We start from the raw sequence: 26,546 nt of genomic DNA, 5'->3' as shown, positions 1-26,546 counted from the left end.
AATTTTTTCAATGTAAACATATGCCCACCAACTACAAGGGTCCTTCCTTTGTATATATCAGCTCTGGAGTATAATACAGGATGTAACTCAGGATCAGTACAGGATAAGTAATGTAATGTATGTACACAGTGACTTCACCAGCAGAATAGTGAGTGCAGCTCTGGAGTATAACACAGGATGTAACTCTGGATCAGTACAGGATAAGTAATGTAATGTATGTACACAATGACTCCACCAGCAGAATAGTGAGTGCAGCTCTGGAGTATAATACAGGATGTAACTCAGGATCAGTACAGGATAAATAATGTAATGTATGTACACAGTGACTCCACCAGCAGAATAGTGAGTGCAGCTCTGGAGTATAACACAGGATGTAACTCTGGATCAGTACAGGATAAGTAATGTAATGTATGTACACAGTGACTCCACCAGCAGAATAGTGAGTGCAGCTCTGGAGTATAATACAGGATGTAACTCAGGATCAGTACAGGATTAGTAATGTAATGTATGTACACAGTGACTCCACCAGCAGAATAGTGAGTGCAGCTCTGGAGTATAATACAGGATGTAACTCAGGATCAGTACAGGATAAATAATGTAATGTATGTACACAGTGACTCCACCAGCAGAATAGTGAGTGCAGCTCTGGAGTATAACACAGGATGTAACTTGGCACAGAATAAGTAATACAACTTGTATTACATTATGGATATAACATGTCTGGCTTCTTCTTGGAATCTGATAGTAAAATTGTAATTTTGCTCAATTGATTTATTGATCGTACATACTGACATAATGATTGGCGGTCGTCCGTTCATGAGAAGAGAACTCAAAAAGGACAACGGCTGCACTTCCTGTGGTGTTTTCTGTGAGAAAAAAACATTATTACCATTCAGCCTCTGAATGTAAACTAGAATATTTCCAGTCACTGACAGCAAGGCTCGTTGAGTGATTGCGCTGTTAATGCTCCATCTTCAATTCAGTTAACAATTTGGCACCAGTCGAGTTTGAGCTATTACTGGATGATGCTTTATACAATCCTCATCTCCAGAAATTCCCCCCCATCCCTCCCATCAACTTCACCCTCTCCGAAGCCGCCATTTCTCCTATGATTATATGACACCGGGTTCATGCCTAGGATTGTTTTGATGCTCCTGGCAGACATCTATGGCGCCCACCTGCACCCGTCAGTCAGTCAGCTGATACGTCTGGCATGTTAACGCATAGATTCTGGGACTGTCATTCAAACCGAGGTTTCCTCTCTCCGCTATCTGTGATACCAGACACCTTTTTCCTTTCTGGCTTAATTTTCAGAGTTTGCACTTACATAGTGGCTGCCAAGGACTGTGCCCGTGATGTGCCAAGCCAAGAGCCACCTGACTGCAGATTCTGGACTACAGCCTCCTCACCGCACATACTGACAATCTGGAGGACATGGTGCTTGCTATTTGGGATTAACTAATAAAGGGCCAGTCCCATCAATATCACCTTGGTAGATTTTATTATGTGAGAAGTAGTAAGACCACCGCATCCTCCCACCAAACCTTATCTCCTAGTCCCACTACCGTATTATATACATGATCCAGGCTCTGTCGCTAACGATTATTATAGACTACAAAAGCCCCAAAACCAATGCATGTGCTGCCTTGCAGGAGGATGGCATTTTGTTCTTTGCTATAGAGCCCATTCTTTGGGTTGTGCCAATGCAATCGCATCTCTCAATACCAAGACAAGAAGGCCCCCTTTCTCCTTTCCATCCTTTGTAGAAGAGTAGGGTAGCACAAAGGGCGCACCATATATACCATATAGGAAGCCTGTTTATCTGCTATGGTGCCCAAGATAAAAATGGGCACAGCTCAGGCTGGTCCTATCACCCTACCACAGCAAGAATGACGAACAAGCGTGGATGGAAAGAGGATTAAGCCACCGTTCTCTTCCAGGTGGGAAGGGGGTATGAGAAGGCAGCAAGCTTTGGGCTGTCGTTTTATAGTGGTGTGGGATGGCATTAACCAGGAACGGCAGGGGCCCCCTTTTGTTCTTTGGTTTGTGGCCCCCTGTTGTTGCTGGTTTATGCCATCATACCCCTCAATCCCAAGACAGTAGACCTTCCCATTGGCTGTGGAAGAGCTGGGTAGCACAATGAGTATTGATATCCATGCATCGATATGGTGCCCATGATATGGGGGGTGCACAGCTCAGGTTGGTCCTAGTACCCTACAACATCTACATCAGAAAGAGTTGGGCAAATGATCGTTATGCCACCATTCTCTCCTACAAGATGAGAAAGGGGGGGCAGTGGCAGCAACCAATGGAACATTGTCTCTCGGGATGTGGTGGCATGAACCTGCCGCGGTAGGAAGCTCCATATTGATTTTTTTCATGGTGCCCCCTACATTCTATGTAGTTTATTTGGTGGCATAAACCTCTGAACATTGACGCCTCGTTTGTTTGCTGGTGTTGCAGTGATTATCGATGGTGGACACTCATTACCTGAACTTCTAAGCGATTCTGCTGTGAACTTGCGCGCAACTTGACCCTCTGAGAGGATGCACCGTGTCAGCGTAATTATAGAGTAGGAACATTTATGAGGATTTGTAAGGAATTCGCCAGTCCTGGCACGTGTCCCGTGCTGTAAAGCTGCTCTGGAGCGTAAATCAATCTTTTCACTAACGACCTGCTCCGGCCATACTGCCGTCTTCTGCAGTCTGCTCGTGGCCATAATAGACGGGCTCTCCTGCCAGTTATATTAGTGGTTCACCATTTGGCAGAACTAATCCCCAGCACTGATAATTAGAGTGAATTGATTAAGTCTTTCCTAACCAGAGAAAACTGAGATTTCCATAAGTTCCTAAACCAACCTCCAAACCAACCTTCCGAACAAAATAACATAATTCTAATAAAATTGGAGTTTTTCATCTGAGAACGGTTGTATCCTACTATGAGGTCAATGTCGGATACCTGCGACCAACATTCAAGGATGCATCTTAACCTGTATTGACTTAGGCGCTGGTCCACGGTGGTAGCGGGAGGCCGACCAAAGACCGCTTCCCATCTGGCACACGGGTAATTATGGGCAATTATGGAAAAAAGTGTGGTGTTGAATGCAGAGCGATGACTCATTCTAGCGAGTTGCTCCCTGGCTAACCCCCCGAAATCTTCTCATAGAATAAGTATGTTATACACGAGTTCAAGAGCAATTCCAATAAGATATAAGAATTGTTCTGTCTTCTGGTGCACATTATTCATATTGTACATAGGGGCAGTATTATAGTAGTTATATTCTTGTATATAGGGAGCAGTATTATAGTCGTTATATTCTTGTATATAGGGGCAGTATTATAGTAGTTATATTCTTGTATATAGGGAGCAGTATTATAGTCGTTATATTCTTGTATATAGGGGCAGTATTATAGTAGTTATATTCTTGTACATAGGGGGCGGTATTATAGTAGTTATATTCTTGTATATAGGGGGCAGTATTATAGTAGTTATATTCCTGTATATAGGGAGCAGTATTATAGTAGTTATATTCTTGTATATAGGGGCAGTATTATAGTAGTTATATTCTTGTATATAGGGGGCAGTATTATAGTAGTTATATTCTTGTACATAGGGGCAGTATTATAGTAGTTATATTCTTGTATATAGGGGGCAGTATTATAGTAGTTATATTCTTGTATATAGGGAGCAGTATTATAGTCGTTATATTCTTGTATATAGGGGCAGTATTATAGTAGTTATATTCTTGTATATAGGGGGCAGTATTATAGTAGTTATATTCCTGTATATAGGGGCAGTATTATAGTAGTTATATTCCTGTATATAGGGGGCAGTATTATAGTAGTTATATTCTTGTATATAGGGGCAGTATTATAGTAGTTATATTCTTGTATATAGGAGCAGTATTATAGTAGTTATATTCTTGTATATAGGAGGCCGTATTATATAGTAGTTATATTCTTGTATATAGGGGCAGTATTATAGTAGTTATATTCTTGTATATAGGGGTAGTATTATAGTAGTTATATTCTTGTATATAGGAGCAGTATTATAGTAGTTATATTCTTGTATATAGGGGCAGTATTATAGTAGTTATATTCTTATATATAGGGGGCAGTATTATAGTAGTTATAGTCTTGTATATAAGGGGCAGTATTATAGTAGTTATATTCTTGTATATAGGGGGCAGTATTATAGTAGTTATATTCCTGTATATAGGAGCAGTATTATAGTAGTTATATTCTTGTATATAGGAGGCAGTATTATATAGTAGTTATATTCTTGTATATAGGAGGCAGTATTATAGTAGTTCTATTCTTGTATATAGGGGCAGTATTATAGTAGTTATATTCTTGTATATAGGGGCAGTATTATAGTAGTTATATTCTTGTATATAAGAGGCAGTATTATAGTAGTTTTATTCTTGTATATAGGAGCAGTATTATAGCAGTTATATTCTTGTATATAGGGGCAATATTATAGTAGTTATATTCTTGTATATAGGGGCAGTATTATAGTAGTTATATTCTTGTATATAGGGAGCAGCATTATAGTATTGTATATAGGGGCAATATTATAGTAGTTATATTCTTGTACATAGGGGGCTATATTATAGTAGTTATATTCTTCTATATAGGGGCAGTATTATAGTAGTTCTATTCTTATATATAGGGGGCAGTATTATAGTAGTTATATTCTTGTATATAGGAGCAGTATTATAGTAGTTCTATTCTTATATATAGGGGGCAGTATTATAGTAGTTATATTCTTGTATATAGGAGGCAGTATTATAGTAGTTATATTCTTGTATATAGGAGCAGTATTATAGTAGTTATATTCTTGTATATAGGGGCAGTATTAGGCTGGGTTCACACGTGGCAGAATTTCACTTGAATTCCGCTGCGGACACTCCGCAGCGTTAATCCGCAGCGGAGCCGTTTCTCCATTGACTTCCACTTCTATTTAGAAGTGTTCGTTTAGACGATGCGTAAAATTCCGCTGCGGAGCATAGGCTGCGGAGCGGAATTTGGTGTCCGCAGCATGCTCTGTCTGTTGCGGACCAGTGGCGGACTGGTTGCGGACTCATGGCGGAATTTCTCCATTGACTTCAATGGAGATTCTAAATTCCGCAATGAAGTCCGCAGCTGTCATGCACATGTTATGTGTGCTGCGGATGCGTCTTGCTTTTTAGACATGACATTTCTTCATTCTGGCTGGACCTATGTATTTCTAGGTCTACAGCCAGACTGAGGAAGTCAATGGGGCTCCCGTAATTACGGGAGCGTTGCTAGGAGACGTCAGTAAATAGTCACTGTCCAGGGTGCTGAAAGAGTTAAGCGATCGGCAATAACTGTTTCTGCACCCTGGACAGTGACTACCGATCCCAATATACAGCAACCTGTCAAAAAAATAGAAGTTCATACTTACCGAGAACTCCCTGCTTCGGTCTCCAGTCCGGCTTCCCAGGATGACGTTTCAGTCTAAGTGACGGCTGCAGCCAATCACAAGCTGCAGCGGTCACATGGACTGGCGCGTCATCCAGGGAGGTCGGGCTGGATGCCGAAAGAGGGACGCGTCACCAAGACAACGGCCGGTAAGTATGAAATTCGTTTACTTTCACTAGGGAAAGTGCTGGCCCTTCTCTCTATCCTGCACTGATAGAGAGAAGGGAAGCACTTTTTCCGCAGTCCGCAGCAGCTAGTCCGCATCAATTTACTGCACATTTTGGGCAGATCCGCCGCAGAATCTGCAACGCAGATTCTGTGCGGCATTGATGCGGACAGTTGCGGAGGAAATCCGCCATGTCTGGCCGTGCCCTTATAGTAGTTATATTCTTGTACATAGGAGCAGTATTATAGTAGTTATATTCTTATATATAGGGGCAATATTATATTAGGTATATTCTTGTACATAGGGGGCAGTATTATAGTAGTTATATTCTTGTATATAGGGGGCAGTATAAGGGCATGACCACACATGGCGGAATTCCTCCGCAACTGTCCGCATCAATGCCGCACCTAATCCGGGTTGCGGATTACGGCTGCGGCTCTGCACAAAATGTGCAGAAAATTGATGCGGACTGGCCGCTGCGGACTGCAGGAAAAGTGCTTCCCTTCTCCCTATCAGTGCAGGATAGAGAGAAGGGACAGCACTTTCCCTAGTGAAATTAAAAGAAATTCATACTTACCGCCCGTTGTCTTGATGACGCGTCCCTCCTTCGGCATCCAGCCCGACCTCCCTGGATGACGCGCCAGTCCATGTGACCGCTGCAGCCTGTGCTTGGCCTGTGATTGGCTGCAGCCGTCACTTCCACTGAAACGTCATCCTGGGAGGCCGGACTGGAGACCGAAACAGGGAGTTCTCGGTAAGTATGAACTTATATGTTTTTTACAGATACATGTATATTGGGATCGGTAGTCACTGTCCCGGGTGCAGAAACAGTTACTGCCGATCGCTTAACTCTTTCAGCACCCTGGACAGTGACTATTTACTGACGTCTCCTAGCAACGCTCCCGTCATTACGGGAGCCCCATTGACTTCCTCAGTCTGGCTGTAGACCTAGAAATACATAGGTCCAGCCAGAATGAAGAAATGTCATGTTAAAAAAGCAAGACGCATCCGCACCACACATAACATGTGCATGACAGCTGCGGACTTCATTGCGGAACTTTGAATCTCCATTGAAGTCAATGGAGAAATTCCGCCATGAGTCCGCCACTGCTCCGCAACAGACAGAGCATGCTGCGGACACCAAATTCCGCTCCGCAGCCTATGCTCCGCAGCGGAATTGTACGCATCGTGTAAACGAACACTGCTAAATTAAAGTGAAAGTCAATGTAGAAACGGCTCCGCTGCGGATTAACGCTGCGGAGTGTCCGCAGCGGAATTTAAGTGAAATTCCGCTATGTGTGAACCCGCCCTTATAGTAGTTATATTCTTGTATGTACGGCAGTATTATAGTAGATATATTCTTGTATGTAGGAGTAGTATTATAGTAGTTATATTCTTGTATATAGGAACAGTATTCTAGCAGTTACATTCTTGTAAGTAGGAGCAGTATTATAGTAGTTATATTCTTGTATATAGGAGCAGTATTATAGTAGTTATATTCTTGTATATAGGGGCAGTATTCTAGTAGTTATATTCTTGTATATAGGAGCAGTATTCTAGTAGTTATATTCTTGTATATAGGAGCAGTATTATAGTAATTATATTATTTATATAGGAGCAGTATTATAGTAGTTATATTCTTGTACATAGGGGCAGTATTATAGTAGTTATATTCTTGTACATAGGGGCAGTATTATAGTAGTTATATTCTTGTATATAGGGGCAATATTATAGTAGCTATATTCTTGTATATAGGAGCAGTATTATAGTAGTTATATTCTTGTATATAGGAGCAGTATTATAGTAGTTATATTCTTGTATATAGGAGCAGTATTATAGTAGTTATATTCCTGTATATAGGGGCAGTATTATAGTAGTTATATTCTTGTATATAGGGGCAGTATTATAGTAGTTATATTCTTGTATACAGGGGCAGTATTATAGTAGTTATATTCTTGTATATAGGAGCGGTATTATAGTAGTTATATACTTGTATATAGGGGCAGTATTATAGTAGTTATATACTTGTATATAGGGGCAGTATTATAGTGTTATATTCTTGTATATAGGGGGCAGTATTATAGTAGTTATATTCTTGTATATAGGGGCAGTATTATAGTAGTTATATTCTTGTATATAGGGGCAGTATTATAGTAGTTATATTCTTGTATATAGGGGCAATATTATAGTAGTTATATTCTTGTATATAGGGGCAGTATTATAGTAGTTATATTCTTGTACATAGGGGGCAGTATTACAGTAGTTATATTCTTGTATATAGAGGGCAGTATTATAGTAGTTATATTCTTGTATATAGGAGCAGTATTATAGTAGTTATATTCTTGTATATAGGAGGCAGTATTATAGTAGTTATATTCTTGTATATAGGAGCAGTATTATAGTAGTTATATTCGTGTATATAGGGGCAGTATTATAGTAGTTATATTCTTGTATATAGAGGGCAGTATTATAGTAGTTATATTCTTGTATATAGGGGGCAGTATTATAGTAGTTATATTCTTGTATATAGGGGCAGTATTATAGTAGTTATATTCTTGTATATAGGAGCAGTATTATAGTAGTTATATTCTTGTATATAGGAGCAGTATTATAGTAGTTATATTCTTGTATATAGGAGCAGTATTATAGTAGTTATATTCTTGTATATATGGAGCAGTATTATAGTAGTTATATTCTTGTATATAGGAGCAGTATTATAGTAGTTATATTCTTGTATATAGGAGCAGTATTATAGTAGTTATATTCTTGTATATAGGGGCAGTATTATAGTACTTATATTCTTGTATATACATGCAGAATATTTTTCAATTAAAGGAGCACTATGGCAATCTATATACACTGTGTCATGCCTATTGCAGGGTCGTAAATGGAGGCGGCAGGTATATGACCCAGGGATTCTTCCTCTGCTGTTCATTGAATCCCTTTGTCATGCTTTGCCCTCTCTGGCTCTGCACTTGGGATAACATATGTATCAGTTTTGCTTGAAGTTCCTCTAATTGTGGTAATTCTGTTTCTTTACGTCTTGCTTCTGTTTATTTATGGCCGCCGTATTTAACATATGTAACTCCCAAGGACATGATGTAGGATCGTTGCTTTCCATATCTCATATCTTCTCAGTGTCTGTGGCTCGTGCTGTCATAAATATGTGTGAACTTGAAGATGAATGATGAACTTGGCATCGTTATCAGGTGCGCTGCTGCCAGCATGCTTGCAATCTCGTTTTTAGGTGGACGCCCACAATAAAAGACTGGATCCAAACCCAGTTTCAGTAATATCTATTCCAAACGCCTATAAACGTGGGCGAATGGTATTTTACTGCACAACCAACAGCAATAAAGAGCTAAATATTAATCGGAAGAAGTACGGTAAATCTGAAATACCCTTGAACCTTTAGCCTTGGTTAATATCTAAGACAACAGAAGACCTCGTGGCTTTCTTCCTACACGTGTGATGAACAGGTTAAATCTTAAATACGCTCAAGAATACTGTAAAAAGTAATTGCTTCTGACATCAAACAAAAATCCTAATTAATATATCTCCATGAGTCGTTCTTTTCTGCCAAGTTGTTAAAAATGGAAGGTTAGATATGTTTCTGGGAAATTTGGGTGATATTCAATCTGACTGCTCTTTAAGGGTTGCAATAGTGGACAATGTCCTTTCCTATGCGGTGGCTATATTGGTTGTCACAAAGCAGTCGCAAAGGGGGATTGATCCTGCAGTGATCTTGCCATCCACCTTTCCCTGACTTCTTGTTAATCGACCAAATTTAAGTTAGTGTAAAGTAGGGGAAGATGGAAGAGAGTGACTGCAGGATCAGACTACGTAGGGTTTATTTGTAGTCTGTTACCATGGAGATACATAGGTCTGCTTGGGATCTGTACAGTCAAACCGATTAGATATTTTTATTCAGAACTGTTTGCAAAGTTGTTTCATTTCTAAATTTAGATGTATTGGAACAATTTAACAAATGGTTGTGATGGCAGACATCGCTGTAAGAAGGTTTCCTGGGTATAAGAACAACGCCTGGTGACTGACATTTTTCTTAGGAAGGGGACTAGATTTTAGAATCCTTCTAATTCTTCTCTTGTTCAATGGAGGAATGAAATAGAGATTTTATGGCACAGCTGAGACTAATTAAATGCATACAAATGCTTGGACTTGTAGTTCACCAGATAACGGAGCTTCAGTCAACACCGGAGTCAGAGATCAGTACAAATACCCTGTTCCCCACCCCCCACCTGACTATTACAATAGTTCGGACTGCTCCTGCATCGCATGCCCAGAAAGGAGATTACTGATTGGCTGATGTTATTTGGGACTTGCCACCAGCATTATAAAAACGTAACTTCTTCTCTGACTTCTCAAGCACCCAAATTTTGCTTAAAAAAAAAAAGGTTTATTGCGTCATGAATTATTCTACTTCGTTTATCGCTGTAATGACTGGATGAGCTTGAAAAGTGACGACCAGACTTGTCAGAAATCTAATTCCAGGACTGGGCATTACTCTGCAGGGCTGGGGCGGGGGGTCTGGAGTGGCGTTGGCAGTGACCTCATGGCGACAGGTGTATGTGTCTGTCTTTCCTGCATCACTGTGTGAACAAGACCGGCTATGGACTGAGCTCCAGGCTTTCTGTACGCAGTCCGTCATCTCACATCCATGTCTGCCATCTAGAATAGAGCCCCCTCTGTCATTCTAATCCCTCCTGAGCTATGGGCATGTGACCCCTGCCAGGATCATTCCCCTAATACCAGCCTGTGAATAGGAGACGGTGATGAAAGTTCTGCCTGGCTCTATAAACATGCTGGATTGTGTACAGGGCTCTATTGCGGTGCTTGACATTGATACATTTTGCTTTAACCCATCTGATGCCAAACGCCCCCTTGGCAGTGCCGAGCACGCCCACTACCTATACAACTTTGCAATACTTTAGTATTACATGATGTGACCAGTGGGGTACTTACCATAGAGGCGCTCCTGCCATGGGGTCTGTAGTGAGAGGGACCCAACTTTGAATTTCTCTTGCTACTTCCTCTCATGATACAATTCTGGGGGGTCGGTTGTGGCTAAGCTCTGTTATAGGGGTACTGTAGATATTGAATGGGCACTCAATGGACCGTTTTTCTGTCTTGGCACTATAAAGCTCTTTGGGAGCACTGTATGACTCTTTGGGGGGAAATATGGCACTCAATGGGCACTATAAAGCATTATGTGGCCATTATTACACCATGCGGGCACAAAATGGCAAAGTACAGTAGGGCAAAGTATAGTAGGGCCCTCTAAGCATTGTTTGGCCCTTTCTAGGCAAACACTGTCTGGGCAAAGTGGGCAATGTCACGTTCTATTTATGTGGGCAATGAACCTTTAAGCCCTGTGTGAATTATCTGTGCACTGTTTGCAATCATGGGTGCTGCGTGGCACTGTTTGGGCACTGCCTGGTACTCTCTGGGCAATGTTTGCACTATTTATTTGCCTACTATACAGCACTATAGGATATTGGACATTACTACAGAGGAGCAGGTTTGGAAAATATGGTGACGCTTTGCTGTCCCTCTGCTCTCAGTAACCCGGGCGTTGGTTTCATCATCCGATGTCCTGCTGGCCGGTGACTTCTACATTCAGGACAGGGGAAGGTTCACAGAATGACCTCTGCTGTAGGCACAGACATCACAAGACTGGTCTCATCCCTGCCAGGTCCTCCCATGCGGCAGGTACAGAGTGGGATAAAAGTTCTAGAAGCCAAAATATCTGCATTAAACAACAAGAAATAATGAGCTTGGAAACACAACATAAACTTTATTGCTGCAGCGTTGACTTTACTCTGAGACTTGTCCGCTCCGGGCAGCCAGCGAGTCTGAGCGCAGGCGGGAGCCAAAACCTGGATTATTTCATAGGGGGCGTTAATCATCCTCGCTCAGTTTTCCCTCCTCAGCTGCTCCAGAATCAGGCCCAAAAAATCACAATTTTTTAAAAAAATAATTTAGACTGGATCTGCACTTTAGGTAATGAAATGTATCGCAAAATTTGAGTGTTAAATATGGCGACTCGTTGTTATCTTAAAGGAGCCGCTCTAGGAAATCTTAATACCGTACAAAGAAACATTCTGCACCTTTCTTGGGGCAAATTCATTAATACGGTCTGAAAGTGAGACATAAAACCCGGATGCGTTGGGCTGCAGAGGCGCCAAATTTAACATACAATAGAGGTTAACTTTGGCGCATTTCACACAATTTTTCATTTTTTTACGCTCCTCTTCGGTGGTTTACTTTATACCACGTATTTCCACCTAAAATATGGTGCGCACCAGTAATACATGTTGCGCAATTTCCAAAACCACGCCCCCATTTCTAGATGCTTTTCAAAAGTATCTACTCAGGCACAAAAAGTTAATAAAACACTTTATCAACATGGTGCACGGCCATTTTTGGCTCCATGTGAGCGAGTATTCTGGTGCACTGTGAATAGTAAATCTGACCCTTTGTGTTTCAGTTATTTACCATTTTTAACTTTTCCGCTTGCGGTCAGTGAATGGAATAATTATTGTTTCCTTTAATAAGGTTTTCCGTTTTTTTGTTAATAAAGCTCACTCACTGTATAAATGAAAAGTTCTGCAGATTTTTAATATAAATTTGTGTTTTGATTCAATACCATTTTCAAGACATTACTTGCTGTCAGTGAATGAGAACACTCTTATTTAAACCCTGCATACCTAGTTCTGCTCAAAGCCGAGAAGTGGATACAATTTTGTCTAGACAATGCTCTGTGAGCTAAATACATCAACAGCAGCACAAAGCTCTCTGGTAGTTTGCTACAATGTATCAGTTGGGAGTCCAGGCTATTTAGCTCACAGACTGGAGACCATTCTATCCACTTCTCAGTTTAGATCAGGACTATGTATGTACAGGTTCACTGCTGCTGCATGTAAACAAGTGTTCTAATACACTGACAACAAGCAGAGATCTTGAAAATGGTTTGCAACACAACATATATTAGAAAGTTGTAGAACTTTTTATTTATACTGTGATTAAGATTTATTTGTATAGAACTGGAAAACCCCTTTAAGGGTGTAGAGACCTAATAATTCTCACAGCTGGGTTTTTGTTACAATTGTATCCAGTCTAGAAAATCCTTTGTGGGCTAAACAGTCTACACTCCAGTTAAAGATTGTATAACCAATATGGCAGCTGTAATGGCGGCCATATTGTTTATCACTCAGCTTTCCAAGAGAGAGATAAAAATAATTTTCCGTCTTCTGATCGCTCTGTGATGGATTTCTTAGCGGCGCAGGTATTTCTCGGCACCACTGAGTCTTTTATCTTTCACCTCTGAAGATGTTTTCCAGAAAAATCAGAAAAGTCCTTACTTCAACTTCGCTTCAACTGGTCTGCCAACTGCAGTCCGAGGCTGAGCTGTAAAGGGCGTCCTAACACCGAGGTCATGAATACCCGCACAGATGTAGAAGGGATGAGCGCTATACCCATATATATGTAACACACAAACCACAGGCAAAAGCGACTCATAGCCAACAATCAATCACTAAAAAATGTCCCAAAATAAACCTGGAAAGTGCTGAGCAGGGACATAGACTGCGACAAATACTCCGAGGTCCGCTGACAGGCCTCCAAGTAATAAGCCAGGTCGGAAATCAAATCTGTAGATCAAGTATCCAGTAATGTCCCAAAATACAAAGAAGAAGCGGGATGTGGGATCTGTAGGACAAAGAGGCGGAGCTACGCTGCAACAATGTATCAGGAGCCTCATATCGTTACATTGTTACTCTGCTGATGGGAAAGGTGGGATAGATTCAATACGCATTGTTGGCACCCATTGAGGGGTAGGCTGCTCAGCAAGAAAACTCCAGATCATGACCCCTTCTATATGTTTATACTGTAGGTAGGGAAGCATGCAATATATGTGTCCACTGCTCTAAAATATAATAATAAACTCATCGATCGGCTGATGCAGTGGATCGGTCACAGCGACAGATTTTTCTTAAAGGAGCCTCTGAACTTTGCAATCAGCATATTCTTACTTTGCCTCTCCCCCAAAACAGGAGGCTGTACAGATGCTGCTATTGCACCCTGCATTTCGGAATCTAGCCTCTTAGGTCGGGTCCACATGGGTTGGATACAGCAGCCGTAAAGGCCCCGAAAAATGGCTGAAAATACGGGGGCTAAACGCCTCCAAACATCTGCCCATTTATTTCAATGGGAAAAACGGCGTTCCGTTCCCACGGGGTGTTTTTTGCGCGGCCGTTTTTAAAAACGGCCGTGTAAAAAAAAAACGCCTCGTAAAAAGAAGTGCATGTCACTTCTTGGGAAGTTTTTAGAGCCTTTTTTCATTTAATTCAATAGAAAAACCGCTAGAAAAATGGCTGAATATCAGACACTGTTTTCCCTTGAAAACCGCTCCGTATCTTCAGCCGTTTTTGTTAAGCGTGTGAAAATACCCTAAGTAAAAACAGGTCAATTTATGAACTTTTTTTGGCTGTTTTCTTACGCAGAGTGTGGATGAGATTTGTTCAAATCTCATCCACTTTGCTGCTACTGTAAATGCTGCGGAGTTTCCACACAATTCCATTGCGGAAATTCCGCAGCGTTTACGTTATGTGGGAACCCGGCTTAAATGCTCTGATTGGCTAAGTGTATACACATGCATGCACATAGACCCTGAATAGAATTTGTTATAACTATTTTAGATGATCTTGTTCATTTAAAAAAAAAACTGATTGTCCACTTTTGAAAACCATCAACAGCCTTTATAGCAGCAGGAGCAGCGTTTTCCTGATACAGAGCTCCAAATACCCTGCATAGACATAGTTACATGATCTAATTCTGGCCACCTGCAGCCACCACTAGAGGGAGTTAGGGAGTTCACGGCATGCTGTGTTATTATTGCCTTCAACTTGTAATCCGTATGCATTAAGCTCCCCCTAGTGGTGACTGCAGGCAGAGAGAATTGTATCATGTAACTGTATGACTATGCAGGGGATTCACTATAAAGCTCTGCCATAATTGCTGAGCCTCTAGTGTAGTCACTGCTGCTGTATAAGATCTGGTGCACAAGATTTTGAAACTTTTTTTTAATGTAAATTTAAACAGACAACTTTATGCTACAGTTTTTCTTCCTTTAGGGTTTTTCTTTTATACATTTCAGAAACCTTGTGTCTCTTCATCCATACAATTCTTTTTGTGTTCTGATAAATATTTTAGCATTTATCGTTATTTTAATTTGCACAGGATATAACATCTCTATTGTTGATCTGATTACTTCACATAGAGGTTTCTCACAGATCCTGTAATCCTGCAGTGCCCCCTAGTGGTGAGTATTTAGAATACAACCTGTGAAGTTATGACTATCATGGCAATATTCTCATATGCTGTCTTTGCTCTGGATAGTGATACAATAATAAACACGTCATTGTCCTTTTATTTTCACTATAAAATGTTTTACAAGACATCTGACACTAGAGTCTATTCAGTCACAGTCATAATTTTCAAACTGTGATTTTAAATCCACTGAGTTTCTTGCAAGACATTAAAAAAGGTAAATCTGTATTAAAGTTGTTTTATAAGTGACTGACACATCTGAAATATTTATAGTAATTAGTAGAAAGTTATCAGTGCAAGTCCCAAAAATGTGATCAAATACTCAGTGGGGATTGTCATGCATTATCTGTATGATCAGAGTCACTAGACGGTCCTGTATTTCATAGTGGCCATATACATTTTATAGCAATGATCAGAACTTCCCTGTTAATATTGTGTAGTTGATGCTAGGTGCTCTCTTTATCATATACCCCTCACTACAAAGTATTCTGTATCTGTAGAGTGAAGAGGTTATCAGGATGATGTCTGCATTATATAATAATTACTCTCTGTATAAATGTAACAACAACTCATTACAGGGTTTTTATTGTATGGAAATTACAATACTGATTATTGCGGTGCAGAAATATCTTAGTGGTGATTACCATGCTCTCTATTTATATAAACACATAGTGGCCAGTATTATAGTATTTATATTCTTGTATATAGGGAGCAGTATTATAGTAGTTATATTCTTGTATATAGGGAGCAGTATTATAGTAGTTATATTCTTGTATATAGGAGCAGTATTATAGTAGTTATATTCTTGTATATAGGGAGCAGTATTATAGTAGTTATATTCTTGTACATAGGAGCAGTATTATAGTAGTTATATTCTTGTATATAGGGGGCAGTATTATAGTAGTTATATTCTTGTACATAGGAGCAGTATTATAGTAGTTATATTCTTGTATATAGGGGGCAGTATTATAGTAGTTATATTCTTGTACATAGGAGCAGTATTATAGTAGTTATATTCTTGTATATAGGGGGCAGTATTATAGTAGTTATATTCTTGTATACAGGGAGCAGTATTATAGTAGTTATATTCTTGTATATAGGGGGCAGTATTATAGTAGTTATATTCTTGTATATTGGGGCAGTATTATAGTAGCTATATTCTTGTATATAGGGAGCAGTATTATAGTAGTTATATTCTTGTATATAGGAGCAGTATTATAGTAGTTATATTCTTGTATACAGGGAGCAGTATTATAGTAGTTATATTCTTGTACATAGGAGCAGTATTATAGTAGTTATATTCTTGTATATAGGGGGCAGTATTATAGTAGTTATATTCTTGTACATAGGAGCAGTATTATAGTAGTTATATTCTTGTATATAGGGGGCAGTATTATAGTAGTTATATTCTTGTATACAGGGAGCAGTATTATAGTAGTTATATTCTTGTATATAGGGGGCAGTATTATAGTAGTTATATTCTTGTATATTGGGGCAGTATTATAGTAGCTATATTCTTGTATATAGGGAGCAGTATTATAGTAGTTATATTCTTGTATATAGGAGCAGTATTATAGTAGTTATATTCTTGTACATAGGGGGCAGTATTATAGTAATTATATTCTTGTATATAGGGAGCAGTATTATAGTAGTTATATTCTTGTATATAGGGGGCAGTATTATAGTAGTTATATTCTTGTATATAGGGGCAGTATTATAGTAGTTATATTCTTGTATATAGGGGCAGTATTATAGTAGTTATATTCTTGTATATAGGGGCAGTATTATAGTAGTTATATTCTTGTATATAGGGGCAGTATTATAGTAGTTATATTCTTGTATATAGGGGCAGTATTATAGTAGTTATATTCTTGTGTATAGGGGGCAGTACTATAGTAGTTATATTCTTGTATATAGGGGGCAGTATTATAGTAGTTATATTCCTGTATATAGGAGCAGTATTATAGTAGTTATATTCTTGTATATAGGAGGCAGTATTCTAGTAATAATATTCTTGTATATAGGAGCAGTATTATAGTAGTTATATTCTTGTACATAGGGAGCAGTATTATAGTAGTTATATTCTTGTACATAGGGAGCAGTATTATAGTAGTTATATTGTATATAGGGAGCAGTATTATAGTAGTTATATTCTTGTATATAGGGGGCAGTATAATAGTAGTTATATTCTTGTATATAGGGGGCAGTATTATAGTAGTTATATTCTTGTATACAGGGAGCAGTATTATAGTAGTTATATTCTTGTATATAGGGGGCAGTATTATAGTAGTTATATTCTTGTATATTGGGGCAGTATTATAGTAGCTATATTCTTGTATATAGGGAGCAGTATTATAGTAGTTATATTCTTGTATATAGGAGCAGTATTATAGTAGTTATATTCTTGTACATAGGGGGCAGTATTATAGTAATTATATTCTTGTATATAGGGAGCAGTATTATAGTAGTTATATTCTTGTATATAGGGGGCAGTATTATAGTAGTTATATTCTTGTATATAGGGGCAGTATTATAGTAGTTATATTCTTGTATATAGGGGCAGTATTATAGTAGTTATATTCTTGTATATAGGGGCAGTATTATAGTAGTTATATTCTTGTATATAGGGGCAGTATTATAGTAGTTATATTCTTGTATATAGGGGCAGTATTATAGTAGTTATATTCTTGTGTATAGGGGGCAGTACTATAGTAGTTATATTCTTGTATATAGGGGGCAGTATTATAGTAGTTATATTCCTGTATATAGGAGCAGTATTATAGTAGTTATATTCTTGTATATAGGAGGCAGTATTCTAGTAATAATAATCTTGTATATAGGAGCAGTATTATAGTAGTTATATTCTTGTACATAGGGAGCAGTATTATAGTAGTTATATTCTTGTACATAGGGAGCAGTATTATAGTAGTTATATTGTATATAGGGAGCAGTATTATAGTAGTTATATTCTTGTATATAGGGGGCAGTATAATAGTAGTTATATTCTTGTATATAGGGGCAGTATTATAGTAGTTATATTCTTGTATATAGGGGCAGTATTATAGTAGTTATATTCTTGTATATAGGGGGCAGTATTATAGTAGTTATATTCTTGTATATAGGGGCAGTATTATAGTAGTTATATTCTTGTATATAGGGTGTTAAGGATCTGCCAGGCACAGCTTCTGTATCAACGCCCATAGGAAATCAGTCTGCACCTGCTTCTATGTCTGTGAGACTGACTCCATCTTCCACCACTCAGGATGGCAGGCTTAGGAGTGGGAGAGCCTATCACAGCCTGGCCAGACGGAGCTAGCTCCCGCCCTCTGTCTATTTATACCTGCCTTTCCTGTTCCTCCTTGCTTGTGATTCTTCTCGTTTGGTTTCCTTGCCCTGCTGCAGCTTCTTGAACTATTTGACCCTGCTTCATATTGACCCTGGCTTACTGACTACTCTCCTGCTCTGCGTTTGGTACCTCGTACACTCCTGGTTTGACTCGGCTTGTTCCCTACTCTCCTGCTCTGCGTTTGGTACCTCGTACACTCCTGGTTTGACTCGGCTCGTTCACCACTCTTGTTGCTCACGGTGTTGCAGTGGACAACTGCCCCTTTTCCCTTGCTTCTGTGTTCTATTGTCTGTTTGTCTGTCGTGCACTTATTGAGCGTAGGGACCGTCGCCCAGTTGTACCCCGTCGCCTAGGGCGGGTCGTTGCAAGTAGGCAGGGACTGAGTGGCGGGTAGATTAGGGCTCACTTGTCTGCTTCCTTACCCCCATCATTACATAGGGGCAGTATTATAGTAGTTATATTCTTGTATATAGGGAGCAGTATTATAGTAGTTATATTCTTGTATATAGGAGCAGTATTATAGTAGTTATATTCTTGTATATAGGGGCAGTATTATAGTAGTTATATTCTTGTACATAGGGGCAGAATTATAGTAGTTATATTCTTGTATATAGGGGCAGTATAATAGTAGTTATATTCTTGTATATAGGAGCAGTATTATAGTAGTTATATTCTTGTATATAGGGGCAGTATTATAGTAGTTATATTCTTGTATATAGGGGTCAGTATTATAGTAGTTATATTCTTGTATATAGGGGGCAGTATTATAGTAGTTATATTCTTGTATATAGGAGCAGTATTATAGCAGTTATATTCTTGTATATAGGGGGCAGTATTATAGTAGTTATATTCTTGTACATATAAAGGTAGGTAGTGAGTAAAAGAGAAAGTTCCTCCAACGATAGAGAAAATTAAATCCGTACTCCAATTATTAGGGACAATGGGATGAGATCCAGAAGGCATATAAAAGTAACATGGTTTATTTTCTTTGTGCTTACCATGTAACTTAGAAATATGTACTGAATCAATTCAAAATCAATGACGAACACACTGACCTTTCAAGCAAAAGTATATTTTATATGATGTTATCACTGACCAAGCCATACAATAATTTTGAAAGAATTACAGACATCTGTACAAACAGAAAAGTGAAAGCATGAGGTCTATATTCTATTCAACGAAAGCAAAAAAATAAAAAATGGCACATATATTTATACAAGTGATAACATTAACAGCACATGGATACAAAATATAAAGTATATTTCCATCTATATAAATACAGAGAGGGGGTTTCTCTTCCTTTTTTTTTTTTTATTTGTTTAGGTTTTTTTAAAATGTTTTTGTTTCTTTTTATTTATTTTTTATCTTCATTGTTTTGGTTACTGATTGCTCGGTTGTGACGCAAAATATATAATGTAAGCATGTAAAGAGACCCTGGAGAATCCCGCTTCTACCAAGATGGGAGCCGGTTCCTTTCCAGTAGGGAAGTTGTCTCTTTTTGCGGTGGCAACAAAGGTCTTTGCTAAGCACAGTGGAGGTTGAGTCGATTGCTAGAGGAAGTGATGACCCATATTTGTTTCTCTACCAATTGAAACATTTATGACCGAGAAGTAATGACGTAGCATGGAAAGAGTTAAAGAATAGTAAAAAAAAAAAAGTCTCATCGATGTTTGCAGCATATTTGAGTGAAAAAGTGAGAGAGATGTGGAATAATAGTCGGGTTACTCTGTACAGTCAGTTTACCATTATTTTTTATGATTTGCAATATCTGAGGGCTTATTGCAACATACCGTATAACGTGTCAAACACTCAACACAATCTCGGTTATAATCCCTAAAACTTCAAGGAAACTGGAGAAGTTGAGGTCGATAACACATTAGTTATTAGACCAACCCTAGGGGTGTTCCTCCAGGAATTAGTCCTTTAGTAATGGCTCACATGGTTATAGGTAGGGCCATATTTGTGTCAGGATTATCATCTTGCTAAAACTTTGATTGGATCGTCCCAGCAGAGAAAAGATTAAAAATCCATCCCAAAAAAAACAAACTTATAGAGGGAACACAGATTTCAAATATGGCCCAAATTTATGAAGATGAGACACAAGAGTGACCCTTCTCCATGAAACAAACCATCATTTAAAGGGGAATTCCACCTAAATTCATCTTCTGACATGCCAGTAGAGGACATTAGTGGAGGTCCATGGGCCAGGATGCCAAGAGTCCCCTCTGAGCAGGTCGGGTAACTCTTTGCAGCTCTCAAAACCGGTTTAGAACGGCTCGAAGACTAAAAATTCTTTCTATAGAGTGTTGTTTTATTTTCCGAGCATTTTGTTGGAGATGGGTTTAGTGGTACTCTATCCTAAGTACCATTGAGCAACATTCTTGGTGACCTATGTTTGACCATAGACCAGAAGACTTGGACACACATTTCTTTATGATTCCAAAAATTTTCGCAGTCCCTTGGTCAACATAAGATTCGGTTAAGTAGTGAATGAATCCAGTTAGCTAGCATTAAGGCTTTGTGAAATATTCTACAACATTGAGAGAACCATGACTGGCCAAGGAGAGAAGCCCAGATAGTCCTTATATACCACATCTCCAGAAAAGTGCTCTGTTAAGGCAAGATCAGGCAACAACTCGCTAACAATGTGTCTTTGGTTATTAGTTCATATATTAAAGGCTTCGTGTGTCCAGTGTAGAGCAAGCAATACACCCTGCAAGGCTACATGGCCGAGCGATCACCAAAACGAGACCTCAAGATCCCTTCCAGTGGAGGCCACATTCATTGGTGGCATGCGTGTTTGTGTGACTCCAACTGCCCCCCCCCCTCCTTGTCCATGTGTGTGAGGTCACATGCGTGAATAAGAAGTGCTGTCAGTTATACATCATATATCTATTACATGTGATTCTATATGCTATTCATTCATCTCTTGCTCATATCACTACATAGGGGAAAAAAAGCCAGGTCCGCAGGTTTGCATTCATAGGCATTGAAGTTTGGTGGACCAGTGGTTGGGATGATGATGATGGTCATGACTGTCCGACAATAAGACCAGAAAGAATCCCAGGACCCTAAATATCCTAGTATCCAGGCTGCTATAGAATGGGAACTTCTAAAAACCCTACAGTAAGATGGAGAAGAAAAATGAAGTTCTCGGGGAATATGGACTCTTGGATCTTTAGATGGTCAAGCAGCCATTTTATCCCGTCCTCTGGTCTGGACATTGGTGTTCCCAAACCAAGTATTTCCTATCATATCATTACTTATATATAGAAGGCATATGATTTCTAATTCTCCTCTTCAATGGTCATTGAATGGAAATGATGGATTACACGGGACCTTTATATGCAAGGGGTACAGGTTCTGACATCAGCCTCAAAGATGCATCCACCTTCAATAGACTTTCATTTACCAGCTGGTACTTTGTACGCTATGTGACTAAATCCAATAAATATGAGTCTTCTGAAGAGTAATTTATGGCGGTGCATGTTGAAAATGTAACATATCTTATATATGGTGCCCCCTTGTGGAGAGAAATAGGCAAAAAAATCTATTTTTGTATCAACATTTTTCGCAGACCATAGAGCAACCACAGCACAATATTATACTTTTTATATGGCTGATGCCGAATTGTTCAGCCTGTACCCTGGAATAATATATTATAACGCTTCTGTACCATTGCCACCTGGAATACAGAAACAAAAAGCGAAGCTTGCTACAAAACAGGTTTATCTTCTCATTAGTAACACATGAACCAGCGACCTTCTAAACACTGCATGAATTCTTTCACACTTAACACCCTTTCTCTGAAGGAGAGATCATCGGTGATCCCTGCAGCCAGAGGGGTGGCACATAGGGTGTTTGCCTGGCACTTATACTAACCCGACTCCCCTCCCCCACTATGATCCTCAAGCCCGGCTATGACTTATGCGTTTCACAACCTGGCCATTACACCTGTAAGGCACTGAATGGGACTAGTCCTAACAAGCAGGGGTTGGTAAGGGGTTTACAGGGTTAACATAGGTGCCATCTTCACATCACACGTTCTTGTATAGCCACCCACCCACAAAAACACTCTCGCACGCCTCCCCCAATACAGCCTTACCCCCAATCCCTCTCACATACAAAGACTTTCTGCACACAAATACGGAAAATACTGATAATTAATAAGACGGGTGGTAAACTAACCCATACGGGCTCAGCTCACAAAATTGGGAAACGCATGGCAGCAACGGATGCCGAACTTGCACCCCTTGAACTTTGGAAGCCTATATTGACATAGGTCCCATGTGTCTTCATTTTTGGGGCATTAGTATGGACTGCCAGCCAGCGGACTAGCTGGAAGTTGTAGTACGAGTCAGAAGGTCCCTGGACTTGTATGGAGTATTGAATACTGCAGTAATAGAAATGATTGACAGGTTGAATAATACTGTAACGTAAAGAATCCTGACCGGGATCTGTGTATTATAGCGATGTCAGGCAGGGGGTAGATCTACTAAAGTGCAAATCAAAAGCCAGTAAAACTATATATAAAAAAAAAAACCCTCCTCGTTTCAATGTTTCCTCCATTGTCACTCTGTATACGCCGTATATTGCAGTAATAATTATTAGACTACGGACGCTGCTCTATAAACTTCTATTATATAATATTTATCTAGAAAAATAAAATTTTACGTAAAAGCAGCGCTGATTATTAACTCAACCCAAGGGTCGTTTGTCTTTAGGCCATGGCAAGTCCCACTATTGTCTCCCATTCACTTCTATTGGGATGTAGCGGATCAGTCAACAGCAACTTCTGGGTGCGGTAATGATGCTGGATAATATGCATCTAAAGCACGGTCCTAAGAATGTGGTTTATTATTTATTATGTAGTGATGATTTTGACTATAAAGGCGCAAAGTTTAAATTAGATATTTCGCACTTTAGTAGATCTGAGCCGCCGCCCAATGCTAGGGCCTTAAAGGGACAATGTCCTTTCCAATTGTCCTGTTAAGACAAATGGAGGTAATAAGGGGTGGGGAAAAGGGATCCCCCTCTATTAGCCATAGTGGAAAACCTTTATAAAGAGCAGATCTCTCTGGTGGATCCGGCAACTCCAGTCAATATATAGACGGCCCATTGATTTCAATGAGCTCCGTGTAATGCTTAATTTCTCCAGCAATGGGACCCCCTTTTAAAATCCTCTCCGCTTCAGGGGATCTCAAAGTGAAAACCCCAGTTTTATGATAGACTATGGATCTGTTATTGGACATTTAAGTATACTTTGCCTGATACAAATAGACTGCACGGATATAACAATACCAGGCTGTGCTTAATACACAAGGACACCGGCGGTTCTACCCTAAAGCAATACTGAGCTCTAGTCCAGATGAAGCCAGTTCTTTAAATCACATGGCTGTGTGATAACGGTGGAGAAAAAAAGTGCCAAAGTGGGTTCCAATTTCTGTGCACTGTCCCTTTAAATGGACTGGCTCCATCCGTAGACCTATAACAAAGCTGTGGTTTCGCTTCCATGTGTTCTGGAATTGTTTCATGATAACATGTGGTAAAAAATAACCCTCGACCCATGAGCATCTTTACAAAAAGATCGACAAGGGCAGATAGTTCAGTAGTATAGTGGGCAAAGGTGCCCACTAGTGGTGTGTTATGAACAATGCAGATAGCAAGTATTCAGCATGGTGTATATATATATGTAGTAGTCTGGGTTGCTGTAAGCAGAGGCCTCTGTGGTTTTACAGTGCTGAGCACAATAGTGTCTGGAGGTTAATGTCCTATAGGTTATTGCACGATAATAATAGGACGTAGATTAAGGCTCCGTCATTGGATCTTTAGTTAATATAAAATAGAACGAGTCTTGCATTGGCTGCTGTGTGTGTGTGTATGTGTGATATATATATATATATATATCACACACACACAGCATATGCATTTAAAAATAATGTAGGTAAATACTGCACCTGTCTGTGTGTCCACTGCAATGAAAAAAAGTTTTTACAGATGGACCATCACTAATTGCGAAATGGCTAATAAATCTGATAAATCCAGATTTTTCCATTTAGAAGTAAGGACAGAAGAGCATCCTAAGAGCTCCCTAAAAGCAATGTGAATTAAAATGGGCCAGTGAGATCACAAGGAATGCAGCCTATCCATTCACTAGAGACTGATGACATCACTGAAAATGCAGCCTATCCATAAACTAGTGAGCATGCAATCTATTCATTCACTATAGAGCAGTGACATCACTGAGTATATAGCCTATCCATTCACTATAGAGCAGTGACATCACTGAGAATGCAGCCTATCCATTCACTATAGAGCAGTGACATCACTGAGTATATAGCCTATCCATTCACTATAGAGCAGTGACATCACTGAGAATGCAGCCTATCCATTCACTATAGAGCAGTGACATCACTGAGTATATAGCCTATCCATTCACTATAGAGCAGTGACATCACTGAGAATGCAGCCTATCCATTCACTATAGAGCAGTGACATCACTGAGTATATAGCCTATCCATTCACTATAGAGCAGTGACATCACTGAGAATGCAGCCTATCCATTCACTATAGAGCAGTGACATCACTGAGTATATAGCCTATCCATTCACTATAGAGCAGTGACATCACTGAGAATGCAGCCTATCCATTCACTATAGAGCAGTGACATCACTGAGTATATAGCCTATCCATTCACTATAGAGCAGTGACATCACTGAGAATGCAGCCTATCCATTCACTATAGAGCAGTGACATCACTGAGAATGCAGCCCAATAAGAATCCACTTACTAGAGACTGGTGACATCACTAACAACTCAGCCCATTCATAAACTAAAAGAGCGGTGACATCATTGAGAATGCAGCTTATACATTCCCTAGAGAGCGGTAACATCACTGAAAATGCAGCCGATCCATTCACTAGAGAGCAGTGATATCACAGAGAATGCAGCCAATCCCTTCACTAGAGACTGATGACATCACTGACAACGCAGCCCATTCATAAACTACTTCGCGGTGACATCACTGAGAATGCAGCATTACAGTTGCATAGTATAATAATGCTCTTTCTATCATCTCTAATGATTGTGTTTGTACAAGGCACAGAGTTTAATGTTCTCAGGTGTTGAGTATCGGCAACATTTGTATTTCCCACAAACGTGAGAAGTATCTATAGAATAAATACAGTTTAGGTAACATGATGGGGAGCTCTTGATCTCACATGAAATAACTGTTTTAATAGTCCCTTGGCTATATGTTCGCAGCACTTTGTGCCCACTTGGTGGATAGTAACATACAGATACACAAGCTACATCACAATTTACTGTCTCTTTAGGAGAAGACTCTTCACAGGCCGATCAGCTCTGTTGCCTCTTATGGCAGCAACCTTCATTTCCACCACTAGGTGTCAGGCTTGTCAATGGAAATACCCATAGGATTAGTGCAATATCTACTCTTAAATGATATATGTTTATTCTCTCCATATACAAATGTCCACATTGACCGCCACCAAGTAGCTGAAATCTGACAGTGGATATTCACTCATATATGTCATTTTAAAAAGACAGTAAATGTAAGTAGCTCTGTACAATCAAAGCATTTACACATAATATAGCCTTATTATAATAGATTTCTAGACAATTCATTATAAGTTGTGTGTACGCTAGATAGGTTTATATACGCACTTATATAGCGGGATATATTGTTTAGTATCTGCAGTATGGTATTGTCAATTAAAATGAACACCTCTATGTTATGATGCTGTTGAAGAGCTGACCCATGAACCAATGAGATCTCAGCCGCCACTCTGGCGACTTCTGTTGTTCACGGGAAAGCGGTTTTACCGTCATTTCTTCATTTGCGTCAAATGTTCTTTTGATGATTTTTTTATTTTTTTTTGGTTTGCTGCTTTTGCCCCCCTTGCATTTAAGGAACCCCACGTCACTTCCCTTTTCCCATAATGCACTTTCTCTCTTGCCATCTTTAGAGTCTATATTCCAAATATCAGGCTGGTTCACGGACAGGGGGGGGGGTGGGGTTCATCTTTTTTGTAAGCCGATCACGCGGGAGACAAAGTTGACGATGGCAGTGGCCGGTTGGTTGGGGTCCAGCTCGGCAAACAGGTGGCAGACATTGTCGGTCGTACTTCCTTGTTTCCTGGCCACGAAGCCGAATAATCTGCGGGGAAGGAGAGCGTCAGCGGATGAAGACTGACGACATGTAGCAAAGAATATATAATATAAT

At 39.5% G+C, this 26,546-nt stretch overlaps 1 protein-coding gene across 7 annotated transcripts in view; it reads right to left on the bottom strand.

Moving 5' to 3' along the window:
• Positions 1–19,360: 19,360 nt before the first annotated feature.
• The window catches only part of TNS1 (tensin 1), a 165,140-nt gene continuing 157,954 nt past the window's right edge, over positions 19,361–26,546 (bottom strand). For all 7 annotated transcript variants that reach the window (XM_075829085.1, XM_075829086.1, XM_075829083.1 and 4 more), the window contains one exon: positions 19,361–26,480. In XM_075829085.1, the coding sequence (XP_075685200.1) occupies positions 26,342–26,480 (139 nt within the window). In that variant the 3' untranslated portion in view covers positions 19,361–26,341. The remainder of the gene's footprint in view (positions 26,481–26,546) is intronic.

Source organism: Rhinoderma darwinii, chromosome 6, assembly GCF_050947455.1.
Source record: "Rhinoderma darwinii isolate aRhiDar2 chromosome 6, aRhiDar2.hap1, whole genome shotgun sequence".
In the NCBI taxonomy this organism is placed as follows: domain Eukaryota; kingdom Metazoa; phylum Chordata; class Amphibia; order Anura; family Rhinodermatidae; genus Rhinoderma; species Rhinoderma darwinii.
This window is presented reverse-complemented; position numbering and strand designations above follow the sequence as displayed.